The sequence below is a fragment of the Dicentrarchus labrax genome, unplaced genomic scaffold, assembly GCF_905237075.1.
Source record: "Dicentrarchus labrax unplaced genomic scaffold, dlabrax2021, whole genome shotgun sequence".
Taxonomy (NCBI): domain Eukaryota; kingdom Metazoa; phylum Chordata; class Actinopteri; family Moronidae; genus Dicentrarchus; species Dicentrarchus labrax.
The window spans coordinates 23,031,919-23,053,810 of record NW_026136722.1 but is presented as its reverse complement, the minus strand read 5'-3'; the positions used below and the strand labels follow the sequence as shown (position 1 = coordinate 23,053,810).

At 41.0% G+C, this 21,892-nt stretch overlaps 1 protein-coding gene across 16 annotated transcripts in view; it reads right to left on the bottom strand.

Moving 5' to 3' along the window:
• Positions 1-5,693: 5,693 nt before the first annotated feature.
• nfixb (nuclear factor I/Xb) overlaps positions 5,694-21,892 on the bottom strand; it is a 148,879-nt gene continuing 132,680 nt past the window's right edge. For 12 of the 16 annotated variants that reach the window (XM_051386890.1, XM_051386892.1, XM_051386895.1 and 9 more), the window contains 4 exons: positions 19,419-19,594; positions 17,697-17,844; positions 15,456-15,547; positions 5,694-12,095 (listed from right to left, as the gene is read on the bottom strand). In XM_051386890.1, coding sequence (XP_051242850.1) covers positions 12,081-12,095; positions 15,456-15,547; positions 17,697-17,844; positions 19,419-19,594 — 431 coding nt within the window. In that variant the 3' untranslated portion in view covers positions 5,694-12,080. The remainder of the gene's footprint in view (positions 12,096-15,455; positions 15,548-17,696; positions 17,845-19,418; positions 19,595-21,892) is intronic. The other 4 variants (XM_051386904.1, XM_051386900.1, XM_051386902.1 and 1 more) reach the window with 1 other exon arrangement.

Sequence of the window (21,892 nt, the reverse complement as noted above, 5' to 3'; positions counted from 1 at the left end):
CAGACTTGGATGATCGGAGGAAAAACGGTGTGGAAGAGTGATAAAACCTACGTGAATTCCAATGGAATGTGTGGGGTTTGTCTAGGGGAGATCTATAATTTGATTTTAGCCGCGCTTTGTGAACATTAGGGAGGGGCGGGGGGCGACGGGGCTGAAGCGACGAGAGCGAGTGCTTGTGTCTGCGTGTGTGAGTACATGTCTGTGTGCCTGTGCAGATGGATGCGATACAGTTAAGCTGTAAAAAAGGTAATCAATTTGCATTCTCTAAGTTTGTTAATGCTGTAGCGGGACGGTATGGAAGCACATTCTCCTCACTGCACTTCAACAACATTATCAGTGTGTGTAACTGCTTGTATGTACCTCTGTAAGCCTCATGTACGTCCAAGAATGAAATTGGCAGATCGACTGGACCGTGCTACCCTTTGTATGTGTCTGACATGATGTTGCTGGGGTCTGTCTGGGGGGGAAAATGGGAACTAAACTGACAAATAAGTATCTGGTTCTTCTGTTCACTTTGCACCACCCTCACGTGTCCTTCTATAACGGCTACTCAGATTGCAGCCAGTCAGTCCCTGCAGATGCTGCGTCTGTTTAAGTTGTTCAAATGTGGGACTATTTTGTCCACGCTGATAGCTTCTGGTGCTAAATAACACTACCCATAAAAATCTAAAAATCACCCTTTTCACAAGATTTTGATTATATAATTTGTAGGGATCTTTTATGGACCTTTTTCACAGTAGACATGAAATAGTAGGGTAAACACGGGTTACCAGTGGTACTAATTAGGGTTCCATTTAGTGTAGCAGAGCCCTGACTGTATGACTGAATGGAAGCCTTAATTAGTATCATTGGTAAAACCTGTGTTTACCCTACTGCTTCATGTCCAAATGGCTGCTGTGAAAACGTTTTAAAAACAGTGATGGAGGGAGAAGCAGCCACTAACTTTACAGTCTTGTTGAGTAAAATTCAGTCTATATAAACTGTTAGTATCTGCAACTGATCAGCATATACAGTTAGCCAAAGGACCTCTTTAACAAGACAGCACACATTCTTAACTGTGTCTCTTTAGTTTGCCAGGACACACACATTGTACATGTCGACTACATAACCAAAAAAAGAAATGCCCTCACTGGGTACATTTGTTTACTGCTTGGTGAGGTCTAAACCATCTGCATGGGGTTTAAACAGTGTTGTGATCGAGTCATTACAACCATGCAACAACTTGTTCTCTTTTGGTTGATTCTTAACATGTCCCAAAAATACTTAAAGCTGCAGTAGGTAATTTATTTATTTTTGAAAGTATTTTTTGGGGGCTTTTATTGCCTTTATTATAGTGACAGCTGAAGACAGACGGAGGCAGAGAGAGGGGATGACACACAGCAAAGGGCCGCAGGTCAGATTCGAACCCTGGGCCGCTGCAGCAAGGACTCAACCTCAGTTCATGGGTCGCCAGCTCTACCCACTGAGCTAACCGGGCACCCAGCAGTAGGTCATTTTCTATAAAAATAACTTTGTCATCTTTACTGAAACTTTGACTATATCTGTGAAATCTGTGAAACAATCAGGTTCCTCTGGCTCCTCCTAGTGCTCCTAATGGGATTTGGTTGGTAGGTTGAAGATAGTTGATTGTTGAGTCTCATTTGATTAAGATAAGACAAAGATAATGAGACATAACAATCAACCATCTTTCTCTGCTCTGATTGGTTGTTTTTGTGCAGGCCCAGTGGATACTTACAAATGCCATAAGAAGCTCTAGGAGGAGCCAGAGGAACCTGATTTGTTTTATAAAAGTTACCTACTGCAACTTTAAGAATAAACAAGTTAATACAGTTACATGGTCACTAACGTGTCTAAATGTCTAAAAAAGCATTTTTCTTTTGCCTTGTAATGTTGCTTTGAGACATTCAAAAACTTAAGGGAAAGAACCAGATCCATTTCTCTAAGAGTTAACATACTGTACCTTTATCTTCCCAACCTTGGGAGAACTGTAGTTGGAAATTTAAACCATTCAATTTGAGTTAATCTGAGTTCTAATGAAGTTTAGATTAACGTCTGAATAAAATAAAATGACAGTGAATGAACTTCCCTGTTGTCTAACTCTTCTGGCACTCGATGTGCTGCGTGCAGTATATTGCCAGTGCTGCCAGTTGGCCTCAACTGAAAATAAGCAACAATAAGATGTGTTAAGACTCATATTTAGGGACCTGCTTCTTGGCAATAATTAACTGTAAATTATTGTATAATGTAAAAGTATATCAATGATTGGCTGCTGTTTTTTAACTTCAAATAGACCATTTTCACAGCAGCCATTTTAACATGAAGTAGGGTTAATACAGGTGTTACCAATGATGCTAATTAAGGTTTTGTTCCATTGAGTGTAGCAGAGTTTTGTTAGTGAGCAAACCCTGACTCTGTGTGACCTGAATGAAATCTTTTTTCATTGGTAGCACCTGTGTTACCTACTATTACATGTCGAGATTCATTTTGCTGTGAAAAAGGTATTTTGTTTGTAGTTACAAAAAGCAGTCAATCATTAATTTCAAATGATAATATTTAAAGTTGATTATTAGCCATTCATTATACCGAATAAACAATGTGACTATTAATGATGTACAGTTAATTGTTATCAAGAACCAGGTCTTTAAATATTCAAGGATTCATGGTTATTTTATTGTAATTTACAATGTAGTTGTAACAATCACAACAGTTGTAGAATGAAATATAGATATAGTTACCTTAAGACTACTTTCAAAAAACATATAAATAATAAAATGAATAAGGCTTCAGTAATAAAGGTGAAAAAAAAAACAAATAAAAAAATGTAGTGATGTTTTAGGGAGCTACTGACTGCTGCATCTACATGTGCTGCCATTGCAGTTGGTCTGAGTCTTAACACATTTATATTCTTTTACAAATGTTCTTTAAAGTGGGACCACTAATCTTTAATAAGAATAAAGGCAATAAATAAACAAATCTAAAACATATTGAGCCTCAACTACACACAAAACAGCCAATGAGGAGAATCTGTATGTGCAGATGGGTTGACTGTCCACTACAGATTACTGCATTGTGAAGCTCACTGTGATCACTGCTGAGTCTAGGATGTGTGGCAGCTGCTTGTTTTGACTGTCAAGGTTCTCAGCTTAATGTGAGTCCATGAACAGACAATAACTGTACAAGAAAAAGCAAAATGTCTCCAGTCTCATTTTGTGTGTGTGAAGGGAGTTTTCACTGATTACATTCCTCCAGCATCAATGTACTGTGTTACATGTCAGCAGTCTTTCCTTTGACTTTTAGGCCTCTTTAGCAGCATTATCATGCATCTTACAGTGTGTAAATCAAATACTCACCAGGTTAAGAGCGGCCAGATAGTGGGTTAGGGCAGTGTTTTTCATTTTGGATTACTGCAACGGGTACGTAGGAATTTGTTTTGAAGGTTAATTCCAAAAATATCAGTCATGTATCATTTCTAAAATAATTATACTATATACTACTATATCACTTTAGCTGCCACCCTGCCACTGAGAATGAATGACTAAGATCCCACACAAGCCCATGTTTCTCATTAAGTTGTGCAACAAATGCACAAAAGTTGAACTTCTCAAGAATACGCAGTTCAATGCAACTTCAATGCCATCTCAGTGTTATTGCATAATGACAATTGGTTTGCCATTAATTTAGTGACGGATTCTAAACATCTGAAATGAATCATTTAAACGTTTTTCAGATACAATGTTATGTTGTACTGTACCTCTTTATACAGGATTTATTTTCTTGTTTTATTGACCAAAGATGTTTTTGTGCTGTTCACTTTGCTGAACAAATATTTTGAAGGGGGTACATTAATGAATGCATGGTCATGGGCCCTCCAGCGGGTTAATCCAGCCTTGCTATTCCAGCATGTAATGGTTAAGAAGCAGGGAACACCTATGTTCATCACAGGTGTAACATATTAACACCTGCTGGAGTTTACACTTTACCTTGTCTGCACATCTGAACTGTTAGAGGAAACCCATACCAACTGCTGACAACTCCACACATAAAGCCAAAATCCATCAATAAATGGATCGAATGAAAGGATTTATATAATAAAATTAAAATACCTAAATAATGAAAAAAAAAAAAAACCCATCATGTAACTGGTTCCATATAGCTAGTGTGTGCCTATGTGCTATGTTTTAATAAGGGTCTCTTTTTTTTATTTTTTATTAAGTCATACTTTGGATACTTCTTTTCCCCTGTAGTTACACAGATTACCAGTTTAAAGCTCTGGACATTTATTTTCAAGCTATAAATACACCATTATTACCGTATAAAGTTGTTGTAGAAAATGTGTCAGCAAACAGTTGCTCATTTACACATCCAGCAGATATGGAGCAACATTAGCATTCATTTGGAGTTTTGTTTGTGGCTACCTGATGAATATAAGTCCAATATTCTCTCTCCTTTTAGCTTTGTTTTGTCTCTGAGGGAAATATCTGGCTCTTTAGCTGCTAAACGCTCCACTATGTTCACCAGCGAGTTGCTACCGGTGTTTGTCTGCTGTTTGGTTGTGAACAGGTAGTGTACAGTGGATTTATTAGAGCTGTCACTGACACAACTTTCAACTTGATGAGAGCGGAGAGACTTGCTAAACAGTGTGCTAAAAGAGAGCTAAACGGAATTGCACACTGAATTCATTCTTACCCCTTTCAAATACTCAGTCATTTTACTCGTTGTTCTCAATAATACAATTGATGCACCTTTAAAAGGTCCAGTTTGGAGGCCTCTAGTGGTGAAGTTGTAGATTGCAACTAACTGAACACCAGTGTTTGGTTTGTCCATTCTGGACTACAGTGGAAACATGGTGGAGTTCGCCATGTTGAACCGCCGTGTTTCTACAGTAGCCCAGAATGGACAAACCAAACACTGACTGTAGATAGGACCTTTCACAAATTTCCTGACCACTGTAGTTTCTCCTACGCGCTTGGAACTAGGTGCCACTAAATCCTAAACACTGGACCTTTAATCCAGGAATACAGACTAAGATTAAAATTAAGCACTGCTTCAAAGTGCAGAAATATAAAATAAGCATCTATGAGTTTGAACATTGCCCATGAATATTTCTGATAAACTCCTTAAGAAATAACTGCAGTTATTCGCATTTTACTGGAGGAAATACTTAAGATGGACAACATGACTTACATAAAATGGAAGTTTCCACATATATAACAAAGACATACACTATAATCGTTCAGGCCTGGTGGATTCTTTCAGATGCCATTAGGAGCTCTAGGAGGAGCCAGAGGAACCTGATTTTTTCACAGATTATCTGACTAATGTAGTACTGTCAGGATATAGTGAAAGTTTCAGTAAATATGTCACAAAATTGTTTTTATAAAAATGACCTACTGCAGCTTTAAAACTAGCTACAACTCATTACACACTGATGCATCAGTATTAGCAACAATGTCACATATAATAAATATATCAGTCACAAGGGCTATTTTTCTGCACAATGAATACTCTCACTTTTAATATTTTAGATACTTTTACTTCGGGTATTTTTCCATTGTAGTATTGCTACTTTTACCTAAGTAAATAATCAGAGTACCTGTTCCACCACTGCCAATGCACCATGGGCCTGTTTGAGAGACAGCTGCTTGTCCGCCACTGAAATGACACAGCAATAATCACACCCGAGGAAGACAGGATACAGTCAAGAACATCCTTTTATTCAATCAAGTAAAGGGGTTGCTCTTTTCAAACTGTTTTTTATTATTATTATGGAAAAGAAACTGTAATTAACACATGCATTTCACCATGGGCTCTGGGGGGTATGTGTCCGAGGATGGGATGCTGCTCTGAGGGAGGAGGAGGAGGAGGAAGAGGAGGAGGAGCACTCTTAACAGGAAGGGTGTTACAGGCCAGAGGCAAGGGGTTAAGCTGGCCAAGGGGGCTCAGTCTACACATGACTAAATGTGGCCCAGCATTCTACAAAACGTGTTAAAAACAAACAAAGGAAAGAAGAAGAAAAAAACGGCGGACGGTTCGGGCCACAGGGTCCGACTGTGTTCTTTGAACGGCGCAGGGGCAGGCATCGTAGACACCCTCCCTCAACAAAGCACACACACACATACACACTCTGCTCCCTGCAACCTGTCCGTCTCCGATATGGCTTCTCAACTGTGGCGCGTTCACTTGTCAAGGCTTGATTGATAATACTGCTGCTGGCTTCATTTGTTGATGAAGAAAAATAGGAAGTTGCATATACATAATTGTTTTTGCAGGACAAAACTCTGTAATCAGTAGATTTTGCTGGTGGAATTTCAAGGTGCTTTCTCTATCAGTCACCAAAGTCTTCTAGTTTTGTACAGCTTTTGGAACCATATCACTTTGGTCAACGTGTCTTATCGAACACTGCGATTTAGAATGGCGGTGGATCAATATTGTGAAGCAATGTGTAACATCTCTTATGATTGTGCTAAATCTGAGCCTTCCAGCCACCGTGCTGTGGAACCAGTCCGCTTATAAGGTGCTTCGAGTCATTTTTCAGTTAAATCTTTTTCCCGTTTTTTTTTTTTTTTTTTTTTTTTTAAATAGCTGGTCTCATTCAACCACTAGAAAGGTGGGTCAGTGTCCTTTGAGGAACGGATTTTCATTTTGAAATGAGAAAATCAAAACCTGGAAACAAGCTGTTTTTGCTGGTTGTTTTCTCGTTTTCTGTTTTTATAAAAAAAAAAACCCGGAAGACAGTAAATTTTATTGTTTTCCGTTTTTATTTAAAAAAATAATTAAAAAAGGAAAACGGCTCGTTTTTTGATCCCCTATTTATAAATGGTAGTTGGGAAACAGCTCGTTTCTCACATTTCAAAACAAAGATCTGTTGGCCGATGAAGTACACTGACCAAGGTGCATAATTGAAGGTCTCAATGCAGCATCTTCCCGCTGCCTAAGATACGCAGTAACAATGAAAAAAAAAAAAAAAGTGAATCAAAAAGCAAATCCAAATTCAATTATAAAAAAATAAATAGATAGAAACAAGGATTACAAACACACCTGCCTACACTAGCAGTCCTACTGGTCATCTCCCACGACTCAGCCCAAAACCAAAAGTCCCTGCGAGTGCTCTTCTCCCTCCATCGGGATTGATTTGACTTCTCCCAGGGGACTGACCCCCCCGGCCCCCTGTCCTCGGCACAGCCCAGAGCCCCGTGGTGTAACTTGTTCACTTACATTAGCTGTTGAATGGAGAAGCTGAAGAAGATGGGTATGGTAATACAATGTGAAGCGTACAGACAAGAATAACATGTGAGCTAACTGCATTCTGCTCAGACAAAAAAATCTTTGCGTATTCTTTTTTTTTTTTTTTTTTTTTTTGAAACCCCGCCATTCAGAGAAAGGGAGAAAAGGAAGGAGGGGAGGAGGGGAGGAGGAAGGGAGAGGGTTACGCGGCTACAGACTACTCCAGTGTCCAAGATAGACAGAAGACAAGATACAGAGGAAGAGAAGCAAGACAGAAAATATCTTCTTTTTTTTGGGCTTTTTTTATGCTTTTCTTAATTATTCAACAATAAAAAGAGGAACTAAATCACACCAATTTCCTTTAGTACTATGTATACTGCTTTAAAAAGCTCGAAGAAGAGGAAGAGAAAGATATAGAAGTATGAAGGAGGGGACTTTTTTTTTCTTTTGAGATGGGCACTCAGGATTACAAGATGGAATCTGTGAACAAAAGGCACTTTTTAGGGACAACCTTTAAGATGCTCTGAGTCTATAACACTACATCACCAAACAAATATTTATAATCATTTACAGTGGGAGATGGGGATTCGGGGGGAGGAGTAGGGGGGTGGGGTTCACTCAAATTGATGACAGCAGACCAGCTGAGCAGACAGAGGCCGCTAATTCCCTCTCGCTGAACCAAGTAGACGTTTACACCAAATTGAAAAAAACATCATTCATGGTCTTTCTTTGAAATGGGAATCCGTACTTGTGCATCTCCCAAATTGGGGAAGATCTTGTCTTGTTGGATACAAGATGATACAGTCTGGAAAAAGCATTTTACAAGATGTTTTTTTTTTTTCCATACGACTGTTCCTCTGCTATGGTGTAAAGGTTGGGGGGGAAAAATGCCTTTTGTCACGACAACCTTTTCATACAATGAACCCCTCCCCCCTCGGTAAATACAAAAAGAGAAATAGAATAATGCATGTTTTCCTAAAATTTGCTTTTATGATAACACTTAATTTTGTTTATTATTATTTATGTATAATAGAGATTGAATGTACTTTATTCTTAACGAAAGCACCAGTTTTCATAGTGATATATATTTTATGAGTTGCAAAATTGTTCCTTCAGCCCTCCCACATTCTGAAAACAAATGATTAGAAATGAAGTTTTTCTTAAAAAAGTGATAAAAGGAAAAAAAAAGCAACAAAAACAAAAAAAACTAAAGGAAATTAAAAACAATTTCCCCGAACTTACTTACAAAGACTGGGATTTTTTTTATCGCTGCCCTTGTATTTAGAGTCCCAAAGCATGTGGACTTGATAAACAAAAAAAACAAAACAAAAAAAAAACTTAGAGGGTTTTCCCTCTTTTCTCGTGACACCCTCAAACAATCGCTAACAAACAAACACAATTCCTCTACCAAGGCATTGCACATGGCTCAATCAACATACATCATTTAGTTTCAAGAACAATACTTCCCATCAAAACAAGAAAGAAAACAACAAAATCTAATCTGTTCTTTTTTTTTCCATTCTCAACTACATTATCATCACTGTCTATGTATCTATTGTTGTGTTTTTTCCATGAATTTTCTTTTATGTCATTTAACACGAGAGTGGGTTTAGAGACTGGTACTTTAGCTCTAATCAGCGGTATTTGAGATGCATCCTATGACTGTGCGATGTACGCCATGCTTCAAAAAATAACTAGACTGCCACAGAGCTTATCTTGCAAATAAAAAAAATGTATATATCTATAAATATATATGTGTATTATATATAAAGATGCTTGCGATTATCTAAGTGAGCTGTCACCGTTTTTTTTCTCCTCTCCTGACATAAATTTTTCACCATTCACTATAGCTTATATGTGAGAAAAAGAACCTGAATTCATGTTTGACAAATTGCATAATGGGAATACAGAGGCACTTCCATAGATTAGAAAAGAAATCACCTTAGCCATCGTTTAACGTCTTACTCGGCAGAGCTAGTTCTCTCTACGTAGCTGATGAGATGGTCGCCAGTCGGTTGGCCAACTATGTTGTGTTTCCCTGCAGTGAAGAACGTGGCCAGGCAGTCCAGTTATTTTGTGAGGTTGGATGGGTGGTTTGAATTTGAACAGGAAATAACTGAATCAGTCAGAAAATGTATGGGCTAATGATAGAAAATGATTAAAAGCATAAAGGCCTCCTCAGATTGTCTATTTTTAAGACTTCCCTTTGAATTCGGTCGGGCACAGGGGATGTGTTTTTAGTGAGTGGTCTTTATAAGTCGTTGTGTTTAAGAAGTGGCGATCTGTGCTCTACAAGTGTGTTTCCATCCCAGTGATACATCCACTGACTCGAAACATTAAGTGGTGGTCGATCTGCTGTAGTTCTTACCAAAAAAGAAACTTACAAGGTTGGCTGGCATGATTGTTTTAGTGCAGTTTTGATCATTAAGGGCTCATCGATTCACAATAGCTAGAGGGGAGTGCTGGTGTGTGTGTGTTGGGGGAGATTACCATAACAACCTATATCCATTACCTGATCCCGTGCACCGAAACAAAACTGGGCACAAGGGTGATCCTCCTACTGCTAAGCCTTAGAGGCCCTCGTTCCCTCTCCGAAACCAGCCAGATATGTCACATATTCATTTTGCTCCACAGTGTGGCTCCCTCTGCTCTTGGAGCAGCGGCCCGTCTGGGAGTGTAAACAACAGGGTAAACTTTAGGGAGACAGAAAGAAGAGCTATTCTCTCTTTTACTCTGGGTCCCATCTCCAGCAACCTTCCCTCCTTGGTTCTGTTCTTCTATCGCTCATGTATCACCACCAGTCACCAGCTGGACCTGGGTCAAGCAGTAGATGCGGCTAGTCTTTTAGCTTTTTGTTGACCTGTGTGGTTTAGCAGGTAAGTTCCCACAAAATGAGCTTCCTGTGATTGTCAAAACCCTGCATTGTGTGGTCTTCAAGTACAGCGTATGGCAAACAAACCATGTCAAAGTTCGATATTTCGGAAAATTCGCTTATTCACTTTCAAGCTGAGAGTTAGATTGATACCACCACGTTAAATATAAAGCTATAGCCAACTGCCAGTTAGCTTAGCTTAGCACAAATACAGAAAACCGGGGAAACTACTAGCCTGCCTATGTCCAAAGGTAACAAAATCCACACAGCACAAACAATGCAGCCAAAAGAATCTATGTGTAAAAAAGGCATTTCTCGTTTTACCGGGTTTATGTGTTGGAATAATTCTTGGCTGTGACCAGTCGCCAGGTCCCAACCGCCGTTGTTTTTACACGATGTTTCGGTTTTCTGGTTTGCAAATTCTGTTACCTTTAGACAGAGCCAGGCTAGCTGTTCACTAGTTTCAGCCTTTATGCTAAAATAATCTAACAGACTGCTTGTTTAGCACCATATTTAACATGCAAGAGTGGCACCAATTTTCCCAAGTGTATTTTCCATAATGTCAAACCTTTTCTTTATGTTCTTGGCATGTACTATTTGATCAAGGTCAGCTAACCACCCTGTCTACGCTGCTTCGACATCCCACTTCTTACTGTGTTTCTCTATAAGGTGCTGTCATTCAAATACAAAACAATTATAAAATAGTACAAATCCAAAAGGAATAAATTCAAATAAGAGAACACACAAGAGATAACAAAATCATTCATCTACATTACAAGAGGGCAAAAGGGGGATCCAATAGCTGCTGTCTACAGTCGTGAAAACTGTCAGTAATGATGTACTCACACTGTGATTTTCAATGTGTGTGTGTGTGATGTTTGAACATCTAATCAGATAGGTTCACTGGGCTTACTGTGCGCATATAAAATTAAAATATGATAACACAACACCACCACCTATGAATACTACAATCTTAAAAGGTCTGACTGGGCAACTGTGTGTTTTCAATTGTACATACGTGCTGTGGTCATGGCACAGATTGAGTGTGTGTTGTGCAGGGAGATGTGAGAATGAGCGGAGGCCAATGATTTGTCAAACTGAAGGATGGGGGTCGAGGACACGCGAAGGCTTCTTGTACCTTGGTTTTTCCTCTTTAAAACTCTTTATAGGCATGTCTGGTTTACCTCCCATGCCTTGTAGGTAAATAGTGCACATCGTTAAGATTAGTGTTAATTGATTCAGCTTCTAGTGCAACCCTTAATCAAGATATGTTTTGGCATGGTCTCTCTCTAGTTAGTAGTAGGGTAAAAAGGGACTTCATAAAGTCAATGGTCATTCAGCGGGAGAGAAACATTGGTCAATTTGATTATGTTTTGAGTGATGACAGACATCACAGGAGCATGGACTGCAGCTTTCATTGGAAATCAAATACTGTCTTTGCTTTGATCAGGCCGTGGATTCATTGTGGGTGAAGCTTTGTAGCTTAAATGTTCTATGTAATAATCTATGTTGTGGAAACCTGATTTTTTTTTGTTGGACAGTTGATTTTCTTAGCCATTCTTTACACAATGCATCCTCACAAAGTAGGAGAAGTTGACTGCTTTTTCATCCTCAGGTTCCTCTTGCGTTGCTGCTGCGTTTTGCTGGTTTGGTGGTTTCAGGAGAGACGCCTGCTCGCTGCCGTTTGTCCCCTCACCCCCTTTCTTTATCCTGGCATCCTCTTGTCCATCCTTTCATCTTTCCATCTATCCATCTTTGCTTGAAACGGGTCCTTCCTCTGACTGGGTAAATGAGTCCAGAGTTCCTCGAAAAGCATAATGCTGCTGTAATTTCCTCCGTTGCTTGTTTATATTTTGTATCAGGTGAGACGTACGGTCGGTGGGTTGGTTGGAGGACAGTTATTATCCTGCGGGTTGTTTCTCCATTATTTTTATTTCCGATTGTAAAGAAAGAATTCTAGTTGCTGGTTTGTGCACAGATCTTGTCAGAGGAACCAAGACTGCAACAGAAACAAAGGGGAAGAGGGGGTGGGGAATGAGATCATGTTAGTGTCAGTAAAAAGTGTGTTAATGTGCATACAAGAGAAACCTTAAAATACAACTGAATAGAGTGCAGTTTGACTGGCAGTTTGAATGCTTCCATGGCTTAAATGGAAACCCCTGGTTGAATCAGCAGACCCACTGTTAGAAAGTAAGCCTTTTCCACCAACTGGCTCTGTTCCAGTTCAAGCATTTAGTTTTTAACCATTCAGAGCATTTAGACCAGACATAATTGGTTCAGAACAGGAAAAGTTGGTTCCTAACTGGAACCAAAAAATAGCAGTGTGCATCATAAAGTGTGCATCATATTCTATAGGTTGCTGTGCATTGTGCAGCACCCAAAACCAGTGGAAATGCGGGCTAGTTCGCTAGATGGCACCAAGGTTCCAAAAATCTTGAACAGATATAATTTAATGGAAAGGGGGCCACAGTGACCACTTTATTACACAATCTAATGCAATCCAACATAACATGTTTGCTAATTACCACTGAACACATTCCCTAGGGACCTTGAATATCTTCAGCAAATTTCACTGCAATCCATCAAATACTGTAGTTGTTATTTTGAACCACAAATGTCAATCTCATGGTGGTGCTAGACAAAAGGTAGGATTAATGTTCTGGGGAACATGAACAGCTGTACAAAATTTCATGGCAAGGGTTAGGGGTTATGTATGGAATAGTTGCTGAGATATTTCAGTCTGGACCAAAGTGGTGGATAGACTCTGACTGACCATTCCTACAGAGCAGCAGCTATGACCAAAACCGCTGTGCTGTTGAGTATCTTTGTTATTTTGTCCCTGGAAATGACATGTACAATGTGTTGACTTTTGGCCACTAGAGATTCCTATAGTTCTTAAATACAGTAAGTAACAGAATGGTCATCTGGGCCACCAGCCCAGCTATTACCATCACTTCTGTCCATTTCTGGAGTTGAGCACGGTACACTTTGGCCAGGCAGTAAATGGCTACTAACGGCCAAGCAGCAGCAGGGGGATAGCAGTCTGGCGCTCCCTGTCACTTGCACCATCTTCACTTTGGGTTTCTCCCACTCAGCGTGAGCAGGGAGCAGAACTGGGTCACCGTCGCTGTTGTTGGCTGCCCTGCTTGGCCTGCAGGATCTGGCACTGTAGGCTAGTGCGGCAACATTCTAGAAGTCAAGCCTTGGAAACTACTCTGAGTCTCCAGGGAAGCAGCCTTTTGTTTTGTTTGACTCTAACAGGTCGCATGAATACCCCCCCTTCTGCCTCATGCACTTCTCAGCTACCCTACTCCCCTGGGCACTGTCCCAGCAGGCCTTGGGCATTGTGACTTCTCCCTTTTTAGTTACTCTCCCTCTCTCTCTCTCTTTCTGTGTATGCTTTTACAAACACACACACAATCCATCTATCTCCCGTGAACACTCCCACTAAATCCTTGGCAGCAGACAGTGACCACCCTCTTTTCTTTCCTGCCCCTACCCCACCGTCGCCCCCCCCAAGCAACCCCTTCTCAAATTCAAGATCAACTGGCTATGACATCATGTCTGGTTGCCGGGGGGAACGAGACGGCCTGGACGTGACTTCTATAAGGTTTGCTCCGTTCCCTCCATCTCCCCTTGTTTCCTGTCCTGTTGGTATCTTGTTTCCCCTTCTTTCCTGGTTGCAGTACCTCAGGTTTGCCACTGGAGGGCACATGGAGCCCACTGTTGTCAGTGTGAGAGCTCCAGCTTATCCTGCAGCCACCACATACACACTTCTGACATGCTCTTTGTCTTGCAATCTATCATTTCTTTAGTGGATCGTTAATCTTTGTGTCATTTTCTGAGAGGCACATGCAAACAATTAACGCTGTGTGTTTTGGTTCTGCCTTGAAAAGTAAAACCATACCACAGGCCTACTCAGTATTGAGCATCAATGAGGTGTTTAAGAAAAGCATATGAAGACACGCTACATAGGCAAAAGTTATGCAGATACCCTTGTCATATACTTTTATTAGTTATGGTATGGGGCTTTCATGGTTTGGTTGAGGCCTCTTTGCTCTAATGCTGCAGCATTCAGTGATATATTAGACCATAGTGTGCTTCCAACTTTGTGGCAACAGTGTGCGGAAGACCCTTTCCTGTTTCAACATGACAGTGCCCGACGTTCACAAACTATTAAGAAATGGTTTTCCCAGTTTGGGGTGGAAGAACTTGACTGGCCTTGACCCCATCCAACACATTTGGGATAATCTGGAACGCCATGGCCCAAAATCAGAGCCCAACCTCACTATAATGCTCTTGTGGCTGGATGGGAGCAAGACCCTGCAGTCAGGTTCAGAAATCTGGTGGAAAGCCTGAAAACAGAATTGTGGAGGCTGTTGTATTTATATGCTGCCGACAGCCATAGCCATAGTTTTGAAATGAGATGTTCAGCAATCACATATGGATGTAATGTTCGGATGTCTACATAGTGCATTAAGCTGTGCTTGACATACCAGAGTGAAGAAGTTAAGGTAGATTATTCAGAGAAAGGTACTTTAGTAACAAAGAAGGCACTAGAAATAAGAATAAGAAAAACTGACAGCGTGAAAAGTAGTGAAACTAGGGTTGGAGTGAGATGGAAACGAAGGGGAGTAAAGAGCGGAGAGGCAGAAAGGATCAGGAATGGGGGGAAAGGAAAGGCAGGACAAGTAAGAGAACTGAGGGCAGAGAAACAAGGGAGGGGATCAGCCGCGCAGTTTCAGATGGTTTCCATGTGTTGAGGAGCAGAGCTGTGCTGAGCTGGCTCCAGGTGGGTGTGGTTGGACACTAATGAGAGAAGTACTGTGGTAATGGAGGAGGCATATGAATGAGGCGCAGAGTGGTGAAGGGAAGGAACGAGTAAGGTGAAAGAGAGGAGAAAGTACAAGGCAGAGACAGAGAAAATGAATAAGTAGGAGGCAGGGAAGCAGAGCAGGACAAAGCTAAAGAGAAGGAGAGAAGGGGTGTTCGGCAAGGAGAGGAAAGTAGAGGTAGCGAGGAGAAGTGGAAAAGGCAGCGAGGGAGAAGGCCCGCTGCCTGAAGGGTAGGCTCCATATGTGCCAAATAAACAGTTGAGCACATATGGTAAACCACACTCGTACTGTAAAATACAGATATACAAATGCACACTGATGGTGCGCTGTGGGATGGTGTGAGAAGAGAGGTGGTGGAAACCCAGCAGCAGGTTTCAGAAAGTGAGGGAATAAGAATACTTTGGCGTACATCCACGCAGTTAATAAGTTTCCTGAGTTTGACCGGTAATTACCGTCAAAACAGACAAGTTTCCTTCTCACTTTTACACACAGAGACAAACTGTCAGTGTATCCCAGACTCCTACCTGTGTCTGCTGCGGGATGTTCAGAAAGTTGTTGTCCCGTGATCCGATGCCGACAAACCTGTTGGGAGCTGTGGCGCCTGGCGTGGAGTATGCTAAAGAAACAGAAGAAGAACAAAAGAAGACATCAGCACACACACAAAGACAGCTGGCACTTCAACATCTTAAAGCAATAGTTGCATTCTGGGAAATGTGCATATTTACTTTGTTACTGAAAGTTAGACGAGAAGATTAATACCACACATGTCTGTACGGTAAATACGAAGCTACTGCTAGCTAGTTAGCTTAGCTTAGCACCAAGACTAATGCTCTCTCTCAATTCTAATACTTCCGTTAGTAAACTGCTATGTAGTAGGCCTACACAATTTTGACAGCATAGCATTGTGTCAAATTGAGCATGGCTGTTGCACACTTACCGGATATGACGATTGCAACCTTTTACTGCATCACCTCCTACTTCTACAGCTTATTTTTCACTGAATTTCTTCATGATATTATTTAAAAATTAACCTGCTTCTACTTTTTATCGCCTGTGTCCACCTTGTTTCATGTGAGGTGGAAAAAAACACCGTCTACGCCAACATTGTGTGCTCACTCATTAACCTGTTGTTTGTTTAATCCCTACAAGAAACGCAGTGTAAAAATGACAAGAAATAGCAAAGAAATAGTCCGACACATATTCCAATGTGTCGAATTAAGACACTTCAATTTTTGTATAAATTAAACCAATAAGATATAACATGTTAATTAGTTTTAAACGTGCTGGTACTGTGACTTTGTTACTTTTGGACAGAGCCAGGCTAGCTGTTTCCCGCTGCTTCCAGTCTTTAAGCTAAGCTAACCCGCTGCTGGGAGTAGCTTCAGATTTATCAAACAGACATGAATGTGGTACAAAGTGGTAAAGCAAATAAGTGTACTTCCAAAAATGTCAAGCTATTCCTTTAACATGTAATAGCATACAGTAAACCTACTGCATCACTGCTGTTAAATATCAAAGCAATTCAGATAAATTCACTTAGTATTACAGAAGTACTGCTACTACTTCATTGAGGTCATCAAAACTCCACAAAGAAGTTTGCCAAAATCTGGTTTGCAAACTTAGATCTCCCTGAGTGATTAAATCCCGCTGATAAACTCAGTTAAAAAGTGATTGAGCGCACCAGAATCCTGACATTGAGGATCAGTCAGGGACAGTTAAAACCCACTGGCATCAAAGTCTCTGACAAATTTAGGGCAGTTTGAGGTACCCTACGGACTCCAGCATTTGAATCTCACTGAGGGATTCAGGATGCAGTCAGTGTGAAGACTTGTGCATATGTGAGTCTGTTTGTGTGGAGGAACGGGAGAGAGGACAAGAAGGAGAGAGACAGAGAGGAAGAAAATTTGGAGATTTATGTGTATGGACATATACAGTATACATCCATGTGTTTCTTAGAATTGGAATAACATACATAAGACATAAAAGACTTTGAGACACTGACTGGGGGGTAAAACGCAAACACTAAATTTGAAGAGAAGCTACAAACAAAAAATTAAAAGTGCTCCATCCAGTGCCCCTCCTATCACAGGTAAAGAAGACAAATGTGTTGTGAGAAAAGCCCCACGGTTCGACTGACATCACCCCTTCACCTTAAAAACACACCCTATTCTTCTTAACAATCCTCAAACGAAACAAAATCTCAACAAGAAGGTAAAATCAGCTCTACCAAAAACACGTAGGAATAACATTTTTCCACCAATGTCCCAATTTCTACTGGAATGTTTTGGAGTCCATATAAATTAACTGCCCTAAATTTGTGCTTGTCACAAATTAATTAATGATTTTTTGCTAATGAGTCCAGGGGAAGAACGGAGGATTTGGAAGGAGAAGAACTGGGTTGGTGATGCAGCTTCAACACCAGACAACGCAGAACGGGCTCAACATGTAAAACCACTCAAACTGATGGGACCTAATACAGAACCCTGATGAGCACCACAGTGCTCTCCATTAAGAAAGTGCATTAAGAAAGATATGTCTCACCAGACCTCTGGTGATCTACTCTACTGAGCTCCACAGTAAATCCTGTGCTTCTTTCGATAGCCTTCCAGGGATAAAGGGAGATGAAATGTTGGATACACAGGAACAATGATGGCACGAAGTTGGAAGAACAATGGCAGGGGTCTTTTCACTGGAGAGGGTTGGGATTTTCTGATTTTTTTTTTTGTTGGGTTGGTTTTGAGAACGGTCTCTGCGGGGTCACTTACACGGAGATGCGGGCGAGGAGAGTCCGCCGTCAGGGGGCGTGCTGTTGGGTTTAGAGTCGGGCATAGGGAGGGGCACTGGGCGGGCCACTGGGGGAGGTGGAGGCAGCAAGAAGGAGCCCGGCATTTTGCTCTGGCCGCTCCCGTTTGGCTGCAGACAACACAAATAGGGTCAGGAGGGCGACATGCGACAATCCGCAGACACGGAATGAAAAGAGGACGCAGCTCGGGAGGCCAGGTCCAAAAAAATATCCATGACGGAGGGGGGGTGGGGGGTGGGGGCGATGGTGGAAGGAGGGAGAGGAAGTGGTGGGAAACAACAACCAAAGGAATGAAGTATGTGGACGCATCTTTTATGGAGGTGTGAAAAATAATAATCACCACAGGGTTTGATAGGAGTGGGAGCTGGAGCTTGAGGTGAGAGGTTCCACAGGGGTGGTCCGTGGTGGGTGGAGGAGGAGGTGTGGAGGAGGGAGAGTGAGCAAATTATTGACTGGGTTTGTCCAGAAGATGGCAAGAAATCAAAACCATGGGAGAATACTCGTCTACACAAGCACAACACCACCAACGATACCAGCACCAAACAACCAAACTCCAACTAAAATCGGAACAGCTAGAGATGAAAACAGAAACACGATGACACAACACAGGACGGGTATGCTTGACTTGAAGTGTGCTGTGACTGATTCACTCTCGTGCTGATGGTTGTAACTTCTGAGGGGTTGGGTGGAGCAAAAAAAATTTAAAAAAGGAGGGGAGAAGGGGGAACGTTGGGGTCTGAAACAGCAAACGTCAAAATGACATTGACAAGACAATACACAGATTTGTAGACCAACTGAAAATACATATGTCTAGTGTGTTCACTTGTGCTGCTGTGGTGTGTATTTTTGTGAATTTTTCTATGTTGTATGCAGTAATACAACACCATACAATAAGCTTTTAGCATGCACTGTCCACTGAAAGTAATGACATTCATATAATTATAAAATATGGCACTGTAGAGCAATGCAAATGTGCTCAAAACAATTGCTAGCTTTACTAAAATAGGCACATGTATGGAAGTAACAACAGGCCAAAACAATTAGATTTTTACTAGTAACTGGATATCTAATTTTTAAATGTAAGCAAATATATATATATATTTTTTTTTTTTTTTTTCTTTTTTGTTGGTAATTAAAAAAATTTGAGGGTCCAATATAAGAAAACTCTACTGAAGTTCCTCAAATTCAAAAAATTTATCCATGTCAAAAGATCAGGTTGCTTTAATTAAATCAGTTAAATTACACATCAAAATTCAAATTGAAAAAAATCTGATTAGAATATTCTGGCTGCAATCAAACCTGAAGGAATCAATCAGACAATGCGGTCTCATCAGGTTGCCCCCTGTCAGTCACATGAGCCAAGAAAAAAACACTTCAGATGAGTGACATCTCGGACAGGGGAATTTTCTTGAACCAGAAATATTTTTTGAGTCAGACAGACTTCTCAAAGTAAAATATATCAATGCAATAATTTACTGTGGCCTATTTTTGCTTCCAAACACACATTTATCCACTAACTAACTGACTTCTCCTTTCAGTGGTCTCTTTGAATATTTTATAACTGTCCTACACTATTACTACAACAAAAACCTTTCAAAAACCTTCAATACTAATACAAGCTAGGTGCAGGGTGTGGCACATTTGTAAGTTAATAGTGTTCCTACTCTCAGGCAGCAAGCCTTACCTGTCCGGCGGCCTGCCCCGAGCCATCAGCACAGACAAACTGCACAAATTCCTTCAGGGGGTCCTGTCCAGGGTGGTGGTGGTAGCGGATGGTTGGGTGGGTGAAGTAGGGGCTAGACTGCTGGATGATGGAGGGAGACGGGAAGTGCAGGGCTGAGGCTGAAGCACGGGGACTCCCTGCCAACAGAGACATTTGTATTAGAGGAACAAGAGTGGAGACAGATGCAGTGAGCGAGAGGAAGATGTGAACCACTGAATTCCTCCACATTCTTATAGATGGGAGAGATGTACTGAGTGATTACCAAATGATAGCAAGAAATATTACATCATAACTGGAAACGATAAAGTTTTAATCCGGTTTTAAAATGTCGTACATGAAAGGAACGTTGTTTTTCCAAGAAAAGCTGATTTCAAGTTAATAGCCATTATGGGCCTTGCTCATAATGTTTTATGATCACTCCAGTAAATCTATACAGCTTTATGGAGGAGACTTACACACACATTGCACTCATATGTGCACACTCAGAGAGACTACATAACAATTTCAGTCAACACCATTCAAACACTGCACATACCTGAATGTGCAAATTCAATGCAAGCACTATATTTTGAAATCAGATCCAAAGAGCTTGTAAAAAGAAAAAGCACAAAGAGATCATTTAGTACTGTCTTAAATTAGCCGGTCTTAATGCCTGCACGCCTGTGTGCTGTTTTGAGGGTGTGATTCATTGGCGTTGATGCAATTTGGCATCCACGGACGGTAAAGCCATTTTTTTTCTTCATCTGACTCATTTTGTTTCTATGACAGAACTAATCTGTACGTTCACACTGTACGTCTAAGTTGATGTTTTTCTGCTAATGGGCTTTGGGGCCTCTATCTGAAGATATGTGTGTGTGTGTGTGACAGGTGTGGCGATGCAAAATATATCAGCATTTGGCTGCTAATAAGCTTATTTAAAATAAGCATTCTTTTTTGTTTTACGTGAGGGGAAAATAGAGGAACTCGCACCAAACAGAGCTGAATGTATGTGTGAGGTGTGACAGGGGAGCAGTTGGTTGAGTCTTACCACCAAACACAAAGCGCTCTCTGTCAGACCTATATATCCATTACTAAATCTCCTTCATTTGTATTAGAAGCCTGTTCTCCTCTTTGCTGTGCCAGTCTGACACCCACCCCATCCCATCTAGGCCCCCCAGCTGCCCATGTTGGGCTGCCAACACTCTTTGGTGCTTGCATCTTATACATTGTGTGTGAGTGTACTTCATGAAGAGTGCCAAACCCGCTGCATTACCCCCAAGACAGGGGGGCCTATGCCTCTGAGCCCAGCAACACCTTGCTCCCATGCCAGGCTGCCTGCTCCCCAGTGGAGCTGTCTCCCTGCTTCTATTAGTCCCCTACTAATCCCATTAGAGACTGGGTGAAGGCCAAACACTCTGGGGGTATGGGGGCGGGTTGTGGATTGGGAGGGTGTGGGTTTGGTAGTGATGGTGAGGGGAGACTGGATCACAGGGAATCCCATCACCCCTACCCTCTGCCTCTAGAGCAGTGGTTCCCAACCTTTTTTGTCTGATAAACTCCCTCGCCCCTGTCTCAACTACCTCTTTGTCGACACCACCCACCCTATTCCAAATGTGTAGCTTTAAACTGGATGTTATTTAACAATATTTGTTATACAAAAATTAATCATTTTGTAAATATACTTTAACTGCCACTGTTTAGGTCTATTTGCTCAAATTGGCATTTGCACTACCACTTGGAGCTTATGTTTCAGTCATTTATCCATTACTGTTAGCTAAGTATTTCTACCGTTTATCTATTGTTTTTAGCTAACAATTGCAATCATTTATCAATTAGCTTTAGCTAACTATATTTCAAACATTCATCCATTAGTTTTAGCCGTCTTTTCCAGCCATTTATCCAGAATGTTTAACTGGCTGTTGAGACATCTCTGCTTTCTTTCCAATTAGTTTTCACACACCTTCAATTTCAACACATTGTCTTACAGCTGACTTACTGTGTGGATAGTGTAGTGGTTAGTGGAGTTTGTATGTTCTCCCTATGCCTGCATGGGTTTTCTCCATGGGTTCCAGTTTTTATATTGGCCATGGGTGTGGGTGTGAGTGTAAATGGTTTTGTGTAACGTGTCTCAGCCCTGTGATTGACTGACAACCTGTCTAGGCAGTACCTTGAGTCTCCATAAAGCTTCTGAAGTATATGCAGGTATAGCTAAAGGGTGGATAGATGGATGGAAATTGTGATTTTCATATTTCATAGTTAGTTGAATTACTCCACAATCGTCTATGAAATACTCCCTGACAACTGCAGAAGATCCCCATGAGTACTTCTGGTTGGGAATCACTACTGTAGAAGAAACATGGCTGAATGTGGCTGGAGGGACAAACCCTACTAAAAAAACCACAACACTACTGCAAGCAACTAACCCCTCCAACGCATAAATCCCCTTGGATCTTGTC